The 20,328-nt window shown below is 44.1% G+C and overlaps 1 protein-coding gene across 6 annotated transcripts in view; it reads left to right on the top strand.

Moving 5' to 3' along the window:
• Positions 1-20,328, top strand: part of ASTN1 (astrotactin 1) — a 377,384-nt gene that overhangs the window by 286,877 nt on the left and 70,179 nt on the right. For 2 of the 6 annotated variants that reach the window (XM_005540073.4, XM_015446023.3), the window contains exons 21-23: positions 4,160-4,260; positions 11,762-11,945; positions 16,311-19,754. In XM_005540073.4, coding sequence (XP_005540130.3) covers positions 4,160-4,260; positions 11,762-11,945; positions 16,311-16,548 — 523 coding nt within the window. In that variant the 3' untranslated portion in view covers positions 16,549-19,754. Of the gene's footprint in view, positions 1-4,159; positions 4,261-11,761; positions 11,946-12,917; positions 14,737-16,310; positions 19,755-20,328 lie in introns of those variants that run through there. The other 4 variants (XM_074021074.1, XM_015446033.4, XM_074021135.1 and 1 more) reach the window with 2 other exon arrangements.

Genomic DNA, 20,328 nt, shown 5'->3' with positions numbered 1-20,328 from the left:
CACTCTGCGACCCTCCTCATGTTGGCCTGATTGGCTGCGTTTCTGATCAGAGACCGAGGCCAATACCGTCTCTCACTCCAGCTGTCTTTGGTGATCTCCCATTATGTCCCTCCTACATCTTATAAAATGCAAACTATGAATGCTGATTTTTGAAAAGTTGGAGCCAATGCAGGGGTTTAAGGAAGAAACAGCAAATCTCCACCAGGTGGCGCTGCAGATCACAAGAAGAGGGCCGTGTGGGAGGCCAGGAGTGGCATTCCTCTCCCTGAAGGATCCAGGAGAGCTGCGCTTCAGCCCCGGGATAGGGAGAGAGGCCTGGATTAAGAGTTGAGAATACATGGGCTGTGAGCCTGGTTTTTTGTTCCTAACTACTAAATGGCTGTAAGCAAGACACTTAAACTTTCTCTAACTAAGTTTTCTTTCTATAAACTGGCAGGAGGGTGGCCTTCATTAATGGAGTGCTGACTACGCACGTGGGTGCCTCACACTCAGTGTCTCTGAGAATCCTCTCTGACTCTATGGGATTAGGGGTATTGTTTCCATTTTATAATTGAGGAAACAGGTGCAAGAAAACGGAGTATCTGCCCCAGAATCACACAGCTAGTTGCCTGGGTTCTGCAAGCCTTCCATCTTACTCCCCACTGCTCTAGGTTACTGTGAGAATCTCAGAGCATGACCTCATTACCTCATATTAAAGCAGAGAGCTGGCTCTGCACCTGAGATCCACAGAGGTGGAACAGCATTTCTGCTTAGCTGGCTTCCTTTGTCACTCTGTATATTTTATTTAATGCTTTTCAAGACATTATTCTGAGAAGGATCCATGGTACAAAAACAGTGAAGAGCTCCTACTTGAAAGAGACCTTAAAGTATGTTTGGTCCAGCATTCTTCATTTTACAGATGAAGAAACTGAGGCCAGGGTAGGGAAGTGACTCACGAGCCTTTCAACCCACTGCGCCATCATCACAATGCATGCTCACAGGAGAGCTGCTCTCTTTCCAGATGTGTGACAGCAGACAGATAATTCAGAAAAAAAGGGAGCCAAATCTGAGGGATGGGCAGAAACCACCATGCCCAGAGAAGGAAAGTGGGAAAGTAGCAGACAAGACAGTCAGTCCTTAGCAGGGGCTTACGAGTCCTCCACTCACATCGCGTTTCAGGCCTTATAAGACCCACCTCTAGAAGCAAAGCTGTTCTGTGTCGGTGCGCACGCACACCGGCCTGCGTCGGGGTCATCACCAAGTCTCTAGCCATGGGCTGAACAATCCCAGCCAGGCACGGTGGAAGAAGCCCAGAAGTTTTGGACAAAGCAGTAAATACACTTATACATGAGCCCTCCAACTGGGAACAGGGCTTATCTCTTCTGCCCAGTAATCCCATCTAACCCTCTGAGGGTGCTGAGTCTTCAGTGGTAGAAACGATAACGCTAATGGTAAGCCGAGGCATTTCCACATGAAATGTGTAAAGTGCTCCCCGGGCCATAATGGTTAAATAAACTGACCGCTCTTTCAGTGGCCCTCCAAGACTGAGAGATTTGGGACTACTGAATAATGGCTCTTAGATCAAGCCCCAACCCTCCTTGGAAGGTTAACTGAAGCATCTCCTTTTCTGATACCTGCTTCATGTTAAAAATAAAATACACTACTCAAAGTGGAAAGAGCTTGAGAACTTAAATTTTGCCCCATCAGGGTAATGTGAGAATTAATGTGAGGACAGGTATTTTCATCCTAGGTCAGCATCCAATACAGTTTAGCTGGAACTTACAGCAAGACAGGCCACAAGGCAGAGCTTGGGCAAGCATGGGGAGGGAAGAGGTGGGGACTGAGAGAGAAGGGGTCCATCTGACAACCAATTAGGATGTTTCTTATCATAGTCCAAGGACACTTAGAAATTAAAGGTCCAGGGTTAAGGAATGGTGGGCTACAAAAGGTGGCTGGAATGCAGCCACAAATGGTCTAGGGCAGGTGACCTTTTAACATATGGCAGGCAGCATCATGTGGCCCAGAGCTGCACATAGCCAGACTGCAGCCCTGAGTTCCAAGGCCATGCTCAGGGCTCTGGAAGTCAGGCAGGAACAGGCAGAGCAGGGCCAGAATGACGGGATGGGGCACTAGGCAGGCAGGGCCTCAGCAATGGAAACCAGGGCAGGGGCCTAGACACGGAGACTCAGACACACAGTCAGGGATGCAGGCCCTATAGGAAGAGGGAGAGCAAACTGTGAGTTCTCATCAGCGTCAGGAGATAGGAAGTCCCGTTCTCTCCCAGGCTGATGCTTTCGGGCCAGCATGGTCACAGAGCTGGGGCATGGGCCTGGCCCAGTCCTCTGGTCCTTGCACCTTTGGGGCCCTTCCTGAGAGAGAGGTCAAGGTGGTCTAGAGCAGGTGGACAGAGGAGGGAGTTGGTGCCTGACCTGAGACTGGATTGTGGGATTGAACCAGGAACAGAGCTGGCTCTACACAGGGCTGGTCAGATACACCAGCTGGGGTTTGGTGGCCCCATTCGCAATTCTAGAAACAGTACCAGAAGCTGATGAGGCATCAGCATATGGCGTGTGGGGCCAAATGATGGAAAATTTCATGGCTGCCACTGCTATGGGTCCAGCCAGCCTAGCATTGCCACCGGGAAGCTGTAGGGGCTGGGTGCGAGGGGCCCCCTCTGACCTTAGAGGGGAAGAATGGCAAGGAGACAAGAGCGAGAAGACCTTGGGTTTGGAATCAGGGTCAGGCTGGGTTTGAGTACTAGGTAAGACCATTTATCAGATCTCAGGAACAGGGGATGAGGCAGAGGCCAGTGAAGTGGATTGAGCCACTGTGTTGCAGACAGGAGTGAAGGCTTGCACACTTGGTCCTGGTCTGACAGCAAGGAGGGGCCGAAGTCCTGCAGGAGGTCAGCAGGTGTGGCCCAACCTACTGTGTCTTGAATCCAGGCAGGTCATCACATTCTGAGTCCCAGCAGACTAGTGTTCAGGTGGTATGGGACCTGCCTGTGTGAAGCCCCCGTGATTCGCATGAGAATTTGGAGAAAGTAGAGAGAAGGTAAATGATGTATCACGGCACACAGGCTCTCACACTGACCTTTCTGTGGATGTCTTTGTGGGGAGGGAGTGGTGGACCATGGTTGCTTTTTCTCTGTTGAGAGAAATGCATATTTCTTGCTGGTATCATTAGGCAATTATCTGTATCTTTTCTACTTCACCAGTGTGTCTGTTCCACGCCCAGCTGACATTTAACTGGACTACTGTGTCTCGGGGCCTCTCTCTCCTTTTCACCTCTCTCCCTCCCTGTAACTCTGCCAAAAGGAAAGAAAATCAATAATTGTCAATAAACGCAGCCTCCTGTGGTGACACAGCAGAAAGTAAAGCGACAAGAAAGGCAACATTAATGATTTTCTTTAGACCGACTGGGTTGGTTATCAGAGACCCTTGGTGCAAACACTGGAGCTGTCGGTCATGGTTATGTTCAGATTCCCTTCTTAGTGGCAGAACCTAGAATTCCTCTGGGTTCACTGCACATGGCACAGCACTGAAGAGGACTAATGTGATATATGTAGTGTCATGAACCATATTATCTTTCAGGTATTTCTGTACATTATTGTCTCATTTCGTTCTCATAGTGGCTTACAAGTAGTCTTATTATCATCTCCATTTCGCAGGCATTCACTATAACTATGTGGCTTCAGACCCAAGTTCTGACCATCCGTTTCCAAAGATGTAAACTGTTTCCCTGAGTGGTTTTCAAAGTTTAACAGGCACCAGAGTCACCTGGACGGCCCAGGAAAGCACAGAGGTCTAGTCCCCATCCCTAGAGTTTCTGATTCAGTGGGTCTGGGCTAGGGTCTGCTGCTCCCAGTTTCCCAGGTAATGCTGGTCCTGCTGGTCTGGAACCCCCACTTTGTGAACCAGTGCCTGAGGCCGTGATGCTTTCTGCCAAAAAATATACCCACGGCAGCAAATTACAACCCAAGACCCACTAGGAAGCAGTAAGGAGCTCTGGGCTGCATCTTTCTTCCTGGAATGGTGGCAGTAAACGTGAACCAGGATGATGAGAGTATCTGGGTCTGTAGTCACCCATCCAGGCAGAGCTGGGCCATGAAGTAGGGCCACAGAGATCTAGTCTCCAGCCATACTGTTTCTGCTAACCACGCCCTCCCACTCCCTGCCAGGTTCACGCTGTGGGGAGTGGACAACACAGGACGGCGCTCCAGGCCAAGCGATGTGATCGTGAAGACCCCATGCCCCGTGGTGGATGATGTCAAAGCTCAAGGTAAGAGGCATTGAAGTTAGCAGGGTTTCTGAAGGGATGCCCCAGGTACTCCCCCTTGCTATGAGGACAGAGGGACCAAGAGAGTTGAATGGAGCAACCTGGAGTTCAGCAGGGAGGGAGAATTCAAGGCCCAGTACAGGAGCATTGCCTTTCCAGAAATACTCCTCAGCTGTTGGCAAAAGTTCTCATCGTATTGCATTACTCCACATAGTCATAAGTCAAGGAGCCCATAGGAGACACTGGTGAAGCCCCCTAGCGTACACGATCATATGCCAGGTGCTTACATACATAGTGAAGTACCTGTGATCTCTGCCCTCAAGATGCTGATATGGTCATTTACTCTGTCTACAGGTTTTTGTACACCTGAAAGTTTATTTTGAATCAACATGTACAGCAAGGCTGCAGATTTGGAGTTAATTGCTAAATCCCCCCATCCCTGACAAAAATGCATCAAAATTTTTAATTGTATATTTTGAAGTTATTATGGGCCAGTTGTTTGATAAATAACTGGCTGTCTTCAGTACATGCTCCCCTGCAGGGTCAGTCCCTGTTAATTAAGAAAACCTTGTCTTCAGTCAGCATCCCTTGCATAAAGCTCACCTTTTCCTCATGACAGTACCTGGCTGGTCTTGACATCACCCCCTGTTCTAAGGTTTTTACACCCTATTTATAACCAGAATGTTATTCATCCTGGTCAACACTTCTACAGGCCTCCAGCACTAATTTAAGTGATCTTATCAACCACTAACATGGTAGTATTGAACAGATAGTATTTGCATATTAACAGACATTGATGCTGAAAGTTTTAGGTTGTGCAAGTTTCAGTAGTTTCAGTAAGAGAAACATTGTGTCCAGTCTGATTTGCTGACATTCCTTAAATCACCTTGTATAAGGCTCCTGACTCCAGGTGTATTAGATTGACAGGAGGGACATAATCCCAGAATGTCCAAGGGGTGACATTATGATGATGCAAAATCACAGGTGAAAGAGTGACCTGGATTCCCATTAATTAAAACCACTAATATTGTAGCGCTGTACAAGGTCTGAAAAGATTTTCATCTTTAATCTGCAGAGCATGTTTAAGGTAGGGTTATTTCCAACACAGACGTCTGATCATATCAAGGGCCCTTCTTAAAACTCTTTAATGTATTGCCATTCCTCTTGTGACAAAAACATTAAACAGGTACATTAGGACCTACATGGAGTGGCCCCAGCCCACTTCTCCAGCACTTTGGCCCCCTCCCTTAGCCGATTTCTGCATTCCAGCCTCGCTGCCTTCTTCAGTTCTTCCAACACCATTTTCATTCTGCCATGAGGCCTTTGCACACATGGGTCCCATTACCTAGAATTCTCTTACCCTGTCAACTGATGAACACCTCTTAGTCTGCAAATCTCAGACCAAGTGTCCCTCCTTCAGGGCAGAAGGGACCAGGAGCCATAATGAGGTATCCTCACAGTACCATGTTTCATTCTTCAGAACATTCATCATATTTATTATTATAATGATGTGTTCAATGCCTGTCTACCTCACAAGACAGTGAGCTCCATGAGATCAGGCTCCCAGTCTGTTTTTGTCCACTGTTAAATCACTAACACCTGGGAGGCAGTGTGGTTGACCAACTCATTGCAGAGAACCTGGAATCAACATCCCAGGTTCAAATGCCTGTTTCCCATCTAACCGCTTGATCTTCAACAGGTTACTTCACCCCATGCCTCAGTTTACTCATCTGTAAAGTGGGAATGGCGGAGGTAGTATCCTAGCTAATGAGGTTCTAGTGAAAATTAAATGACTTAATTAATGTAAAATAGAAAAAAAAACCCACCCAATGCGTGGCATATAATAATTATTCAGTAAAACCTGCTATTATTATGAGTAACCAACCATAGAGCTTGCTGTCTACTAGGAAGTCAACAAGTATTTACTGAATGAATGACACAGTACCCCCATGTTATAGATGCAGCAATTGAGGTTCAGAGTAGAGTAAGTAAAGTGATCAATATCACAAAGCATCTGGCAGAACCAGTACTCACATTTGTTACTTTACCCAATTCCCATTTTGTCCAGGTTACCAAAAAATGGTTAGAGAGTTATTATGTCAAAGACTGAAGCACTTCCCCTTGTCTCTAAATACTGATGAAGAAGAAAAGGCTCACATTTTGAAAGACTGTTCAAGTTACATACCGAAAATCTCCCTTTTTAGACCCTCTGGAGTGAGTGCTGCTTGCTTGTAGGATTTAGACTGAATGACTTTCGAAGGTCTCTGCAATTCCCTGATGGGGAAAACTGGAATTGAAAACTCCCGGATGAGAGACTGTCTGGAGAGGATCCATGACACCCTTATTTCATTATCTGCTGATTTCTTCTTCTAAGCCAGAGAGAGGCAGGTGGTGAGAAGGTGCCTCCGCTATTCCTGTGTTGGAGAGTATGCTGGTGTCCTTGCAGGTAGCACAGCCTGCAGTGAGTCGTGGGACATCAGGGAGTACGCAGCAGGTGGTGGGACATTAGGGAGGTGATTAGCAGGTGGAGGGGATGCAGCATGATGCTACCTGCAGAGATGGCTAGGTAGAAAGTAATTCTAGAATAAAGAGTGGCCCATATAGGGAAGTTTGCTGGGAGCAGACAACTACACAGTTTTCCATGTGGGGCTCCTTCGGGTCAGCCCAAGCCCTCCAGAGTACATCAGGACGTGCTCTGCCTCCTTGTGCTTCTTAATAAAGAGAGTTTCTGAAATCCCAGCAGACGAACTGGGAGCAGAAGAACCAATTTAGTGTTGAGACAGTGAAATAACACTCCCAGGGCCTGCTATCCTTCAGCCAGGAAGGTGTCCTGTGCAGGTAAATCCAGAATTAATGAGTTAGACTAATTGAGGGTATCCTTGCTAATTAATACAGTTCTAGAAGTTCTACCAAAATACCATATGCTTTGTCTTCCTCACACCCAGATGGTGATCATAAATACGATCTTGCTGCACTCAGTTCTAAGTTTAAATCTAATAACAAATGGGAATTACCTTTTAAGTGACCTGGAGCATGACTTCAGCTCCTCATTATCTAGCTAAAAGCCAGACTTCATCCCTTATATGAAGATTTATCCTAAACTAGATACTTTCTCTGAAGAATTTTCCTGCATCATGACACTAAAGCCACTGTGGAAATAAGTTTCTACTGATGTTTTGCCGAAACCAGCCTCCCACAGTAGGTTCAGGCTCATGTGAGTAATAAGATCAACCCTCTTGGCTAGACTCTAGGTTGGGGCATGGCCTTCTGAGAATTCTTCTTCATGAAGCTTCATCCGTGGAAGGCTAGTTCTCATCCATCCCTCCCTGATGCCCGTTCTCTCTTCCTGATGCAGACATAAATGTTTATCCATCCCTTTATTTGCTCCTTCCACAGCCGTTTAGCGAACCCTGCTATTAGATGCTACATACAAAAGTAATTAGAATCAAAATCTATTTTCAAGAAATTTACAATCTGATTTCATGAGTTCATTACATCATTCAATATACCTTAAGCCCTTACTAAATACCTGTCCTAGGCAGTTGGAGCCAAACCTCCTGCCTCATGGAGCTTATATCTTAGCAAGGATGACCACCAACAACAACACAGTAATGGGTGTAATATTTCAGATGGCAATATGTGTTATGAAGATAAATAAGCAGGGCTGTGGGATAGGAGGTGCAGAGAGTGGAATTTTAACTGGAGTGGCTTGGGAAGGTGAGGGAGTAAGTCATGCAGAAATCTAGGGGAAGATCTTTCCAGATCGAGGAGCAGCGGTACAGAGATTCTTGGCTCGTGTTTGAAGAAGAGGAAGGAGGCACAGTGGGAGGGAGAAGGGCAGGAGAGGAGCTCCAAGAGTGTGGGAAGGATCCCGCAGGGCCTGGTCATCAAAACAGGGCACTGGACTCTGCCTGGGATTGGATTGGGAAGCCCTGGAGGACGGTGAGCAAGGGGCTGACTTGATGGATGGTGGAGTGACCCCTGCCTGCTCTCATGCTCTACATCCAACCCACTGGCAAATCCTTCTGGTTCTCCTTTTCATTATTGGAGAACAGATTTCACAGAAATACAAAGGCTGTGGAAGGAGGAACTTCCTCTTGTTTTATTTTTCCCCACTTTTTAACACACTATATTTTACTTATTTACTACGTTTATTGCTTACCTGACCTGACTGTCTCCTACCACCAGACTGTAAGTGCCATAAGGGTGAGGATTTTTGTCCAACATAGCCCAAGGACATAGAAAACTGTCAGACACATAGTAAGTACTCGAAAACAATTTTATTTAATAAACGAATAAATATAAGCTTACTATGTCCAGACATTGTGCTTTAAAAAAAAAAAAAAAGGTTTGACATTTAATATAGCTTTTATTCTCACAAGAATCTTGGAGGGTATGTATTATTAACCATCATTGAACAGGCATGGAAACTGAGACCCACAGAGGTTAAGTAACTTGTCCCCAGTCACACAGTGGGTGTGGCCCAACTCCATTTGTTGCCATGGTGCCTGGGCCTGAGAGCCTCAGTCTCAGCCTTGTTAATTTATCCTGCCGCCTGAGAGATCTCAGTTCTTTTCTCATCAAGTTTTTTGTGATGAGACTGTGTAGACAGGCTCTTTGCCATATTTTCACCTGCGTCTTATGTATTTCCAAACATCATGATCGTTAAAGAGAGAAAAGACAGGTATCTGTCTTGAATAGCTTGAGGTTTCTGTGAACCTGCAATTGAGTAAAATTATAACTAAAAATACCTCTACTATTTTCCATTGTTTGAGTTAGTGAATTCTTGAGATGCTATGAAGACTAACAAAATAAATTCTCTCAATTCTTTCTGTGAAAATAGGAGGAGCCAGAAATATTCATGCGCTAGGAGCCTGGAGCATAGATCTTTCTGAAAACAGCATCTCACTTACTGATGTGGGCTCTTAAGCATACCCAAGAGCTAGAATATTGTGGTTTTAGGAGATTTGTGGTGGAAACTGGTCTCATCCCACGTGCTGCAAAAGCTGGGAGCCTTTAGTCTTCTCTAGCTGGATATGACTGCTATGTTATGAGGATGGTTGGCATCTCCTCAGCCATCACTGCTCCTCAGCAAAGACTACCACAACCAGGGCCTGGCATGTGGACTGTTCTTTCTCATCACAACAAGTAAGCATAGACTGGCACCAGTGCAGGGGCGGGAGAGGAAGTCCAGACCTGCCTATCTCAGCTCTGGTCTTATGACCAGCATTTTTCCCTCCCCTGGTCATTCTTCTCTCAGCAAGCGCTCCCTGCCTCCCATGGAACACAACACAGCTCTTAGAAGAAGAGTCCCTCGGCCTCTTCTTAACTCAACTTCAGAAACGACAGACCGCCTGCACAGCTACTAGGATTCCCTCTTTCTTGACATCTGTGGCCCAATCAGGGAAATGCCCTTGACTAGAGAGAGTCATCCCAGATTTTCCATCCCATGACTCTGCCTCCTGTACCTTAAATTGGTTATACATCACCTATTTCCACGCATCAGTACACAATAGCAATGGCAGATAGGCGTAGTTTTCAATTTTGACTCCATCTCACACTGGCAGTGTGACCTTGGGCAGGTGGGTAACTTGACCTTTTCCCAAATCTTCCCATTTGTAAAACAGGCACATTCATATCCATCTTTCAGCGGTAGTGTGAGAATTGGAATTCACATGTGCAAAGTTCTTGGCAATCATAGGCCTTCGATAAACAACTAGAGATACCATAGATATTTATTTTCTAAATCACTATCCTCTTTGTTTCTTGATTCCAGTTTTAACAATATGAGAACTTTAGCAACCTGAAAATCTAAGTGGACTTCTATACTCAAGTTATATGCTGGCTGCAAGTTTGGTTGCTACAGGATTGGTGTGACCTGGTATGGAGAGATATCACTGAGAAACTCTTCCCCAAAGTAAATTTAAATTGTTCCCCAAGGTTTAAGTTCTATTCATTCAGGTAACATTTTTGGATCTACTAGATTGCCTGGCCTTGTGCTAGCCACTCAGGACAGTAAGGGCGTAAAATCTGGCTCCTGTCCTCATAGGCAGCAGGTAAGACAGAAATGTAAAGAAATAATTTCTGTGTCTGGGCAGGATAGAGGTAGAAATTTTATTCATTCCAACTCTGGAAACTGCTACAAGGATGACTTTGTCATGACCAGCAGTGCTGAAGTCACTTGGAAGTTTGACAAGGAATCAGGCTACCATGCCTGCGAGCTAACAGGCAGTCACATTGGCCAAGTTGTGGCTTAGGAACCTGTGGACTTCATTTCTTCATCCCCAGAATTAACACTGCATCCAAGACAAAGTGTTGCTCTCCAGATCTTAGTTTCCCAGCTGTTTAGTGAGAAAAATGTAAATACATCTCCTTTATGACAAGTTAAAAGAGAAAATATTTAATGATGAAGTACTTTGAGCTCTGTAAGAAAAAAATGCCAAGTCTATACAAAATCATTTCCACTTTGCCACACCACCAACTTCAGACTTAGCAATTTATGCCTTTGAGGAAGAAATATCAGAGACATAAATTCCATGGAAAGATTACTCATTTACACTAGATTCCATTTCTGGGTCTCCACAGATCTGCCTCTGCGTCTGGTCTAGGTGGTCCTAACAAGGGTTCTGCTTTCCCACAGTCATGAGGCCACTTCAGACTCTTCATGTCACTCGCAAGCACCGCCTGACAGTGCCTCACTTCATCCCTGAGCCGAATGCCCACCACTCGCTGCCAGGGCTGCCCTGCTGCTTTGGCAGGAACCCTGGTATGCAAGCACGTGCCACCTAGAAGTGTAGGGTTGTTAATGACCCATGGGAACACACTCAGACCAATCACGGATGGAAGTTGGAGATAAATTCTTTCCTTCTACCCCGAATGACCCACTGGAGATCCAGTGAGTCACACATCCTCTCCTGCAAAATATGGCAATCAGCTCATCAGGAAGGCATGACCAGCTCCTTCATGCTCTCCCTTATATTTACTTTCTCTTCTTTCTTGCTTCATTTCTCTTTATCTTCGCTCCTGCTTCCCTGGAATTGCACTTGCCAAAAAAGTGTTAATATATGAGCTTTTTCCTCAAGCTAGGTATTTTTAGAAAACCTGAGTTAAAAAAAGAATATTGTAACTGAAACAAACCTTAGAGGTATTCTAGTCAAAGGCTTTCATTTTAGAATAGAAAACTGAAGCCTGGTGGGGCAGACACAAAGTGAATTACTCAAATCACTTTCTTCAGGCCTTGGGTTCAATACTCTTTCAGTAACAGCATACTCACACACACATAAGCAAACATGCATATATGTATATACACACATATTCACATACACACATTTATGTGTATGCATATACTATATGATATATATGCATATTATATACACATTATAAATGATCTACATGTGTCTATGATATATCTATATGATATAGATCATATATAATGTATGTGTATACATACATTATTTTGTATATATGTAAATATGAACTTATTTTCCTTTTCCTGCTTCCTCAGAAATAGCAGACAAGATCTACAATCTCTTCAATGGCTACACCAGTGGGAAGGAACAGCAGACCGCCTACAATACCCTCTTGGATCTGGGTTCCCCCACCTTACACCGGGTCCTCTACCACTATAACCAGCACTACGAGAGCTTCGGGGAATTCACCTGGCGATGTGAGGATGAGTTAGGTCCCAGGTAATCAATAAACTAAGTCAACCCTTTTAAAGACTTCTTGAAATTTTGTATATCTTGTGCTGTAATACTGCATCCATGAAGTTGTAGAGATTTCCTGGATGAGCTTAGGCAATCAGAGAAGTAAGTCCCCTGATTTAAGACAGTTCAGCCCATGCAGATTAGTTTTGGATGAGCTCTATTTAAGCAGTCCAGCCATGAATGCTTTTCCTGAACTCTGAAAAACAATTTTGCTCATGACCTATTTTACCCTCCTTTTTTATCATGTTGACATTGCATTCTAAAACTCAAAGAGCCAAAAGCATGGTCTTGTGAAAGAAAATTTGGAATTTTATTAAAGAAGTTATCCAAAAATATTTTTTGCATTTAGGTTTTTCATATATTATATGCATTGTAAATACTTGTTTTGAGTTAAATTCCACATCTCTTGAAATGCAACATGAGAGTAGACAAAGACCCATCTTGACGTCAATCTTGGCCAGAGCTAGGGTCACATAGTGTGTGCTAACTTCTCTTGGCCCCAAGGGCCACAACTGCCTAATACTCCACACCCACCGCTTTTAGGTTGCACAAACAGAATAGTGTGCTTGGAAAGTAAGAAATGAGAAGAATGTGCACTTTCTTCTCTTTCACTTTTCTTTTGTTCTGTTAATCATAACTGTATATTGCTGCTTTGAGAAAACAGACTTCCCTGGAAAGATTTAATTTTTGGATAAGTATGATAAAAAGGATTTTCATATGGAATGTTATTACCTATATGTCCCCAAATTATTTAGGTGCTCATGCAGAAACAATAAAAATAGGGGAAGGGCTGTGAGAATAGAAAAAAGAATGAATGAGAAAGAAAATGAAGAGGGAAGGAGCAAATTTAAAAGGAAGGAAGGAAGAAAGGAAGGAAAGAAGGAAGGAAGGAAGGAAATGAAGAAAATCAACACTATAGAATCCTCTGTCTCTTAAAGAATTCTTTCACTCCAGCCAACAGGGCAGAATGAAAGTACCACCCAAAAGTCATCCCATCCATCTGACCTCTGACCAAACTGGAGAGAGAATCAGCCTCATTTGGCCTGCTGTGACTTGCAGTTATAAACTTTCCCAGAAGACCGTCATTGAGGACATTCTATTTTCTTACTTTTGAAGGAAAGAGGAAAATTAGGTTTATCTCCTGAAATAAAATGATTTTATGTGTAAGATCTGGCAGGATTTTTCTACAATCCATAAATAATTTCCTGTTTATAAAGAGTGATAGTTCTTGGGCAAAGAGAGCCACCACTATAGACCAGAGAGAAAAATGTAAGGGATTTTTAATTTGCTTTGTCTCAGTTTTGGTAAGAGACAAATCCTGGGTTAGAAAGTAGATACATGTTTAAAAATGTCCCCTTCACTTCATACCCTATCTTTGTCTTTACCTTATTCTTACTCATCCCTAATATCAACTCCATTCTCTAACTCTCTCCTCTCCTCTCCACTCTCTCTACCTCCTTCTCCACCCACTCCTTTCCTCTCTGCTCCCCTCTCCCCTCTTCTTCTCCCTTCCCTTCTCTCTTTTGACATTTATTGAGTGTATATATACAGTTCTTTGTCAGGGAACATAAATGTCACAATTTGAAAAGCACTAACATTGCATATATCATCTTGATTTCTAAGGGCATTTGGAGTGCTTTTAAAATTTCTCTCTTGTGACTCAAGAGTCAGAAGCAAAATTGGTTAATGAAGAAAGTGAGCAGGGGAAGAAATGTAGATCTTGTTGTAAAGTAAGGCCACCACTGACTGCACAGTCTCCTCCCAGGAGGCTCCTTCATGTGTAATACTAGTCTTTCATGGCTATATATTAGAAAACATTGTGTAGTTTCATTAGTCTGCAGGAAATAAAATTTGGCTTTTTAGTGTCATGGATCTCAGAGACAACCACAGGAAAGGAAAAATCCTCTGTTTTGAAATACATCAACTCACTTTGGGGTTAATTGTGAAGATGAGCAGAAAAGGGTCTATGGCTGCTTACTTCCTCTGAGCAAACAGAGGATTCCCTCAGTTCACCACAATCCAATTTCATTAAAACTCAATGAGGCCTCCAGATTGAGCTGAGGGTTGAAAATAGTTTGAGAAAAACACTGGTTGCTCTACGAATAAGAAAGAAAGCCACAGGCTCCAAAATGGTCAACGGCAATCCCAAATTTATTATTATTATTATTTAAAGTGAGCACTGAAAGCAGCAACAAAGGCTGTATGGGCTAATTAAATTCATTCTTTTGGAAGGATGATGGGAGTTCTTTGTTCATTTCTTGAAGATGATGCCGATGTTGTCCCTCCCTCTTCTGCCTCTCCCCTTTCTCCACCTCCCATGAACTTGTCAACAACTAATGGCATACAGTAGGACAGACTGGGAGGCAGGGCCACCAGAGTTCTTGTTGATGACAACTTTTGGAAAACCTGCTTGGCCAAACTGCAGAGGCTGATAGGGAAAGTACAGATCATCCGCCCAAGATGATTTAGTCAGCAGGCAGAGTGTTTGTTTGATTTCTTTTGACCCACTATTGAAGTTGGAGAAAATATGACTGTACCTCCCATGACTTCACTCCACTCTTAGCCCTTGACTTTGCTGCGGAAGCTCAAACCCTTCCTCCGATGGACTGCAATCTCCGCCCTTCTCCCAGCTCACCCTTTAGAAATGCAGGGAGGTCATCCCTTGGTGATGTTCTCTGCCAGGACAGTAGAGGAGAAATGAAAGGCATGTGGCTATTGTTCTTTGAAACCTCTCTCTAAATAAGGTGAATAAAATTTCAGTTTCTGGAAGGAATTATGATATGGTTTGGCTGTGTCCCCACCCAAATCTCATCTTGAATTCTCACGTGTTTGGGGGGGGAACTGGGGGGAGGTAATGGAATCATGGGGACAGGTCTTTCCCGTGCTATTCTTGCGATAGTGAATAAGTCTCATGAGATCTGATGGTTTTAAAAATGGGAGTCTTCCTGCAAAAGCTCTCTTCTTTTGTCTGCCGCCATGTGAGATGTGCCTTTCACCTTCCACCATGATTGTGATGCTTCCCCAGCCATGTGGAACTGTAAGTCCAGTTAAACCTTTCTTTTGTAAGTTGCCCAGTCTCAGGTATGTCTTTCTCAGCAGCATGAAAACAGACTAATACAAATTGTTGATGAAACTAGAAAAGAGTGGTTCCACACATGAGTTAGACTAGCAGTCAATAAATGCTGCAAAGAATAGTGTTTATTGAGTTTTCCAAGTCAGTAGTCTTTGTTGAGTTTTCCAGGTCACAAGACCTTGTTCAAATGAGAGTATCTTCCTTCATGGGTCTCTGGTTACTTGCATTTTTAAAGAATAAGAAAAACACAACTGAATGAGGTGATCCTGATCTTTTACTCTTCCTGTATTCAGAGTCAAATCCAGTAAGGTCTGAGAACTGACTCTAGGCTTTCTTTATCTATGACACCAAAAGTGAGTGCCACTGGTCTGCACCAGTGACATAGTGTTGCTAGTCCTTTCCCCCAAACTAGATGCCAGAGGCTCTCACACTCTGTGCTCCTGGCCCAGGGAGATCACTCCTTTCCAGTGTGTGCAACTTGGGGCACCTTGCTCTCCTCTCTCCCTTCTCTCTCAGGAATCTGCAATGGCTCAGGTGACCTTCATCACCTTCTTTGTTTTCCCTCTCCTTTGGGGCTAAGTGACAATGATAATGGCCTCTTCACTTTCTGAGGGAGGTGGAGAAATGGAGCATGAGCTCACCTGGAGGTTAACTAGGTGATATGTGCAACTGACAGTCTTCATTTTCCCAAAGGATAATCCTGTGTCAACATGAACTGAGGGTATTATTGTCCTTGCCTTTATTACACTACAGCTACTTCCATCCAGGCATAATTGGTCACATCTAATATCCTTTTCAGTTCAACATAATGGCTGCTTCTACTAGGTCAGAAGCGGCCTTGGAAAGGGAAATATTCAGTCGAGCACATTATTTGTCATTTAGTGATGATAAATGACTAGCTTTAAAGAAACTTGATTTGATTTGTCTTTCAAACCTGCCAACTCTATGATTTTTAGAAGGCATGCATTTCCACTAAAATATTAGTTTTTTTTTTATTTTCTCTTCTTATTTTTCCTTACTACATTTTGTCTGTTTCTTTTTGGTGCTTGCTCACTTTGAACATTTATCCCGTTCATTCATTCATTCATTCATTCATTCATTTGCTTGACAGATATTTATGGAGGGCTCACTGTTCTAAGTGCCAAAGGTAAAATAGGGAGAAAACACACCACACTCTGCCCTCTTGAAGTTTAGAGTCTCACACTAACAGTAGCTGTGTTCATCCAGACCCTCTCTTCTTTCTAACTTAAGTATCCTCTGTGCTTGATCCATAGGAAAGCTGGTCTCATCCTTTCCCAGCTTGGGGACCTCAGCAGTTGGTGCAATGGACTCCTTCAGGAACCCAAGATAAGCTTGCGGCGCAGCTCACTCAAGTACCTGGGGTGCCGCTACAGCGAGATCAAACCCTATGGACTTGACTGGGCGGAGCTCAGCCGGGACCTCAGGAAGACGTGTGAGGAGCAAACCCTGAGCATCCCCTACAACGACTATGGGGACAGCAAAGAGATCTAGCACCATAAGGTCAGGGAGCTGCTGCCAGAATGAAGTAGGAAAGAGGAGGGATCCATCTGGGTTGGTTTGTGGATTTTTAATATTTTTTAATGGAACATTAAAACCTCCACAGCAACATCAAAACCAGGGAGAAAGTGATCCTTGCTCCCTGCAGAACTTCTTCAGTATGATGTTCTCCATCTGCATGATTGGGAAATCTGCCAGCTAGTGGCTTCATGCAGTGCCATATTTCTTTAGAGGATTACTTTGGGGTTTGCTTTGCCGTTACTTTGTTCCATTCATTTTTTTCCCCGAGAAGATTACCAAAATGCTCAAGAGCTCTGCTGTGATCCCCATGAAAAGTCTATTAAGTAGGCACCCTGTGCTCACTGAGTTCCTAAATCCACTGCAACCGGGGATAGAGGTGAGGTCAGAAAGTTGTTAGGCCTGCCTCAGGCCCCACGCTGAAACATGCCTCAGGAAGCATCTCACTCTGGGAGCCTTGGCCCTGCTCACAGAGAAAGACAATTAGAAAACTGGGGAAGGTGGCCCTTGTCTGTGCCTCCTGGTTTTCTTCCTAGGCCTTGCTGTCACTATTTCCATACCTGAAAGGTGTAACCAGCTTTCATTATAGGCCCCAGTGGGCCACTTGGGTTTTGAGATCCTTCCTTATTTTAAGCCAGGACTGGGATTAAATCTCCCTGTGTCAGATCTCTGTCCCCTCCTCTGAACAACATGATCTTTGAGAGGGAACAAGATGCCATCTGTCAAATGCACCTTCAGAAAAGTCTACCTGGGAGACTAGTTAGCAGTCCACATTCTAGAAAAGACTTGGAGTTTATTATTTTTTTAAAAAAATCCATGCTTCCTTTGGATGGACTTCTCCAGCCTACCAATATATATCCATGTGCCTGGATTATCTTTAACCCCCACACCTCTTAGATTGAGCAGATAAGGCTTGGCGGATGTCTGATGGGGTCCAGGAGGGGTCAACACTTTCATATCAGTGTTACAGTGAACTAAAGCTATTATTGATCACAAAAAAACGTCTGTTCATCCCCACCTTGCTAAATTTGCTTGTGTTGCTAGTTTTGCAAATCGTTTCTCTGATAACCATAAGCAGGAGGATTCCACCATGGTCACTGCCCATCCAGTTGCTGGAATTCTGTGTAGGGAAGCACCACTGATTGCAGTTAAGGACTAGAGTGTTGTTTCCATCCCACCGCCCAAGCATTGGCATGGTCACGAATAGTGACCCAGGCAACAGGAAGCCCAGACTTTCAGAAAGAGCCTGGCAAGGCCCTGTTAACTAGCAATGGCCTTAGCCATCCCATACAACTCAGTGGCCTGAACACACACCTTCAGCCATCATGCCTTTGACCAGGGCTCCTCATTTGGAAACACATGAGAAAGGTCAGGAAACAGATGCAGGACCTATAAGGCTAGTCATTGAGCTATACTGGTTTTTTTTCTAAATAGTAATAATGACAGGCAACATTTATTGAGTGTTTGCTGTATGCCAGGCACTGCTCTAAGCACTTTAGGTGTCATTGAATTCTCACAGCAACTCCTGAGGAAAGTGCTATTCTTGTCTCCATTTTAGTGTTGAGGAAAATGAGGCAAGGAGGTTATACAACTTGCCCCAAATCCCTCATGCACTTAACTCACACTGAATTTCAGTGTGAGTTCAGGCTGTTGGTCTCCAGGGCACAGGATCTTAGCTACCCTGCAATACTCAGTTCTGTTTCTGGTATCATCTGGCACACAATTGTCCGAGCCCTCAGCCCAACAGGGAGCCTGCCCAGAGAGCTTTACCTATCCCAAGCATCTGTGGCATGGATGTGTCCTCTGTGCAGTGGAAGGAGGAGGGGCCAAAGTGCGCCCTTGGCCTTTGGAGCTAGAGCACCCTTGGGACCCTCAGTTCCACTGCACATGGCCCTCCTCCCCACCCTCATGACTGAGAAGGAAGCCTGTGATGAGGCTGAGATAAAGCACAGGGTGGTTTCACTCTCCTGTCTCCTTATTTCCAAACGCTGAAGGATTTATTTCAAACTCTCTAATGCACCTGCCTCAGAGATTCCCCTACTTTCAAAGAAAAGATCAGCAGAAAAACTGACTGTCCCACCTGTGGCAAATGCTGGAGCCTCAGTTAAAGTGCCTCAAGGGGCAAATATTTCACCATTGCCAGAGAAGATGTGACAGGCCAATCGGACGGGGCCCAGAGCATCTCTTTGCTGCTACTGTTTGCCATCCTTCTATTCACGTCTGTGCAGAACATGGTGCTTTAAGCTTGAGTGGAAGGAGGGTGAGGCTGCCGATGCCTTCGTGCCCAGAAGTGGATGATGTGGAAGTTGACAGACCAGGGAGAGGGTGAAGCAGGTATCAGGGTCCCTCCTCTGCACCCTCTCCTTCTTTTTATTTTAGACACACTATCTTCCTCTCTCCTATCTTTCCCTCAGTCTCCCAAGTTCCTCTACCTTCTTTACCTTTGTCTTTTACTTCTTCTTTTTGTGACCCTCCTTTTTTAGACCCCTCTTTCCCCAAGACTTTCTTCCTCCAGTTTCCCCTTGAGTTCTCCCCACTGAATGTGTGTATGTATGTGCACACACACACACATGCGTGCACACACAATGCACACAACTATGACTGGCTCCTACTTACATTCAAGTTAAAAAGGCTGATATGAATGGGGCAGGGGAAAGTCTTAGGATGGTTGTACAATTGACTGGAGGATGTTTTCCCCTTGAGACACTATTGATCGCACCCTGCTGACTTTTCCTGATGCTTGCCAGAAGGAACCCATCCTGGCTAGAAAGGGTGATGGTACTGGACCAGTATTCAACCTCGAGTTTTCAAGCTGCAAAACAGGTCTTAAGGGAGGTGCTTATATCCCACCAACACTCTCCCAGCTCCCGTGTCCCCAAGACCTCTGGAGTTTCCTCTTGAATGTACATGAACCGCTGTAATAGCATTAGACTTTTAATTGAGTGTGCAATTGTTTTCCATGGAGTTTGGTCCATTCATTATTTTTTAGTTAACTACACTTCTTGATATTCAAATGTTCTATTAAAAAACTGAGTATGAAGAAAAACACTTTACTACTGTAGAAGGAAGAAAGAATATCATGTGACCATCTTCAGGTATAACAGTGTTGTTTAAAAGAGAATTATTGTATGATTATAAAAGATGAAATAATTAACTGAATAATAAAACAAAGCTATTAGTAAGTGTTGGGTATGTGGATGTTATCTTGTGTCTTTCAATAATCTGAGTGAACTGGTTAGACTCACCAGGGAACTTGTTAAGGTTTTAAATGTTACACTTCAGATTCCAGACATACGGGCCTCATAGTCATCATTCTAACTGGAAAAAAAAAAAAAGAATCAAATATTTCATAGCAAATTATAAACATTAAATAGTAGTGAGTCCCATCTTCTCTCTACAACCTTCTCCAAATAAGTAGCCAGTGAAATATGTTTGTTGCACAGCTGCTATATTTTACACACTACACATGATGCAGAGGATACAGGCTTATTCTCTATCAGAGAGCGTGGCATCCTATGGGGAAAATTAGGCATTGAACTTATCATCACAAGGGTGAGGAAGACTATGACAGAAAAGTACAAGATGCTGTGAAAGCTGCTGAAATTTATACTTTGGCCATTTAAGAAAAACATTGAAGAAAAATGTTGCAAAAGGCCCTCCCAGACACATTCCTGTCTTACATTGTGTAGGGGCATTTGAGACAGGCTGGCTTATGAAATGCTTCAAGACGGGTAGCCCAAAATATGTAATCTCTTT

This window comes from Macaca fascicularis, chromosome 1, assembly GCF_037993035.2.
Source record: "Macaca fascicularis isolate 582-1 chromosome 1, T2T-MFA8v1.1".
Lineage (NCBI taxonomy): Eukaryota > Metazoa > Chordata > Mammalia > Primates > Cercopithecidae > Macaca > Macaca fascicularis.
Note: the sequence above shows the minus strand (reverse complement) of the source record. Positions and strands in the feature narration are given on the sequence as shown.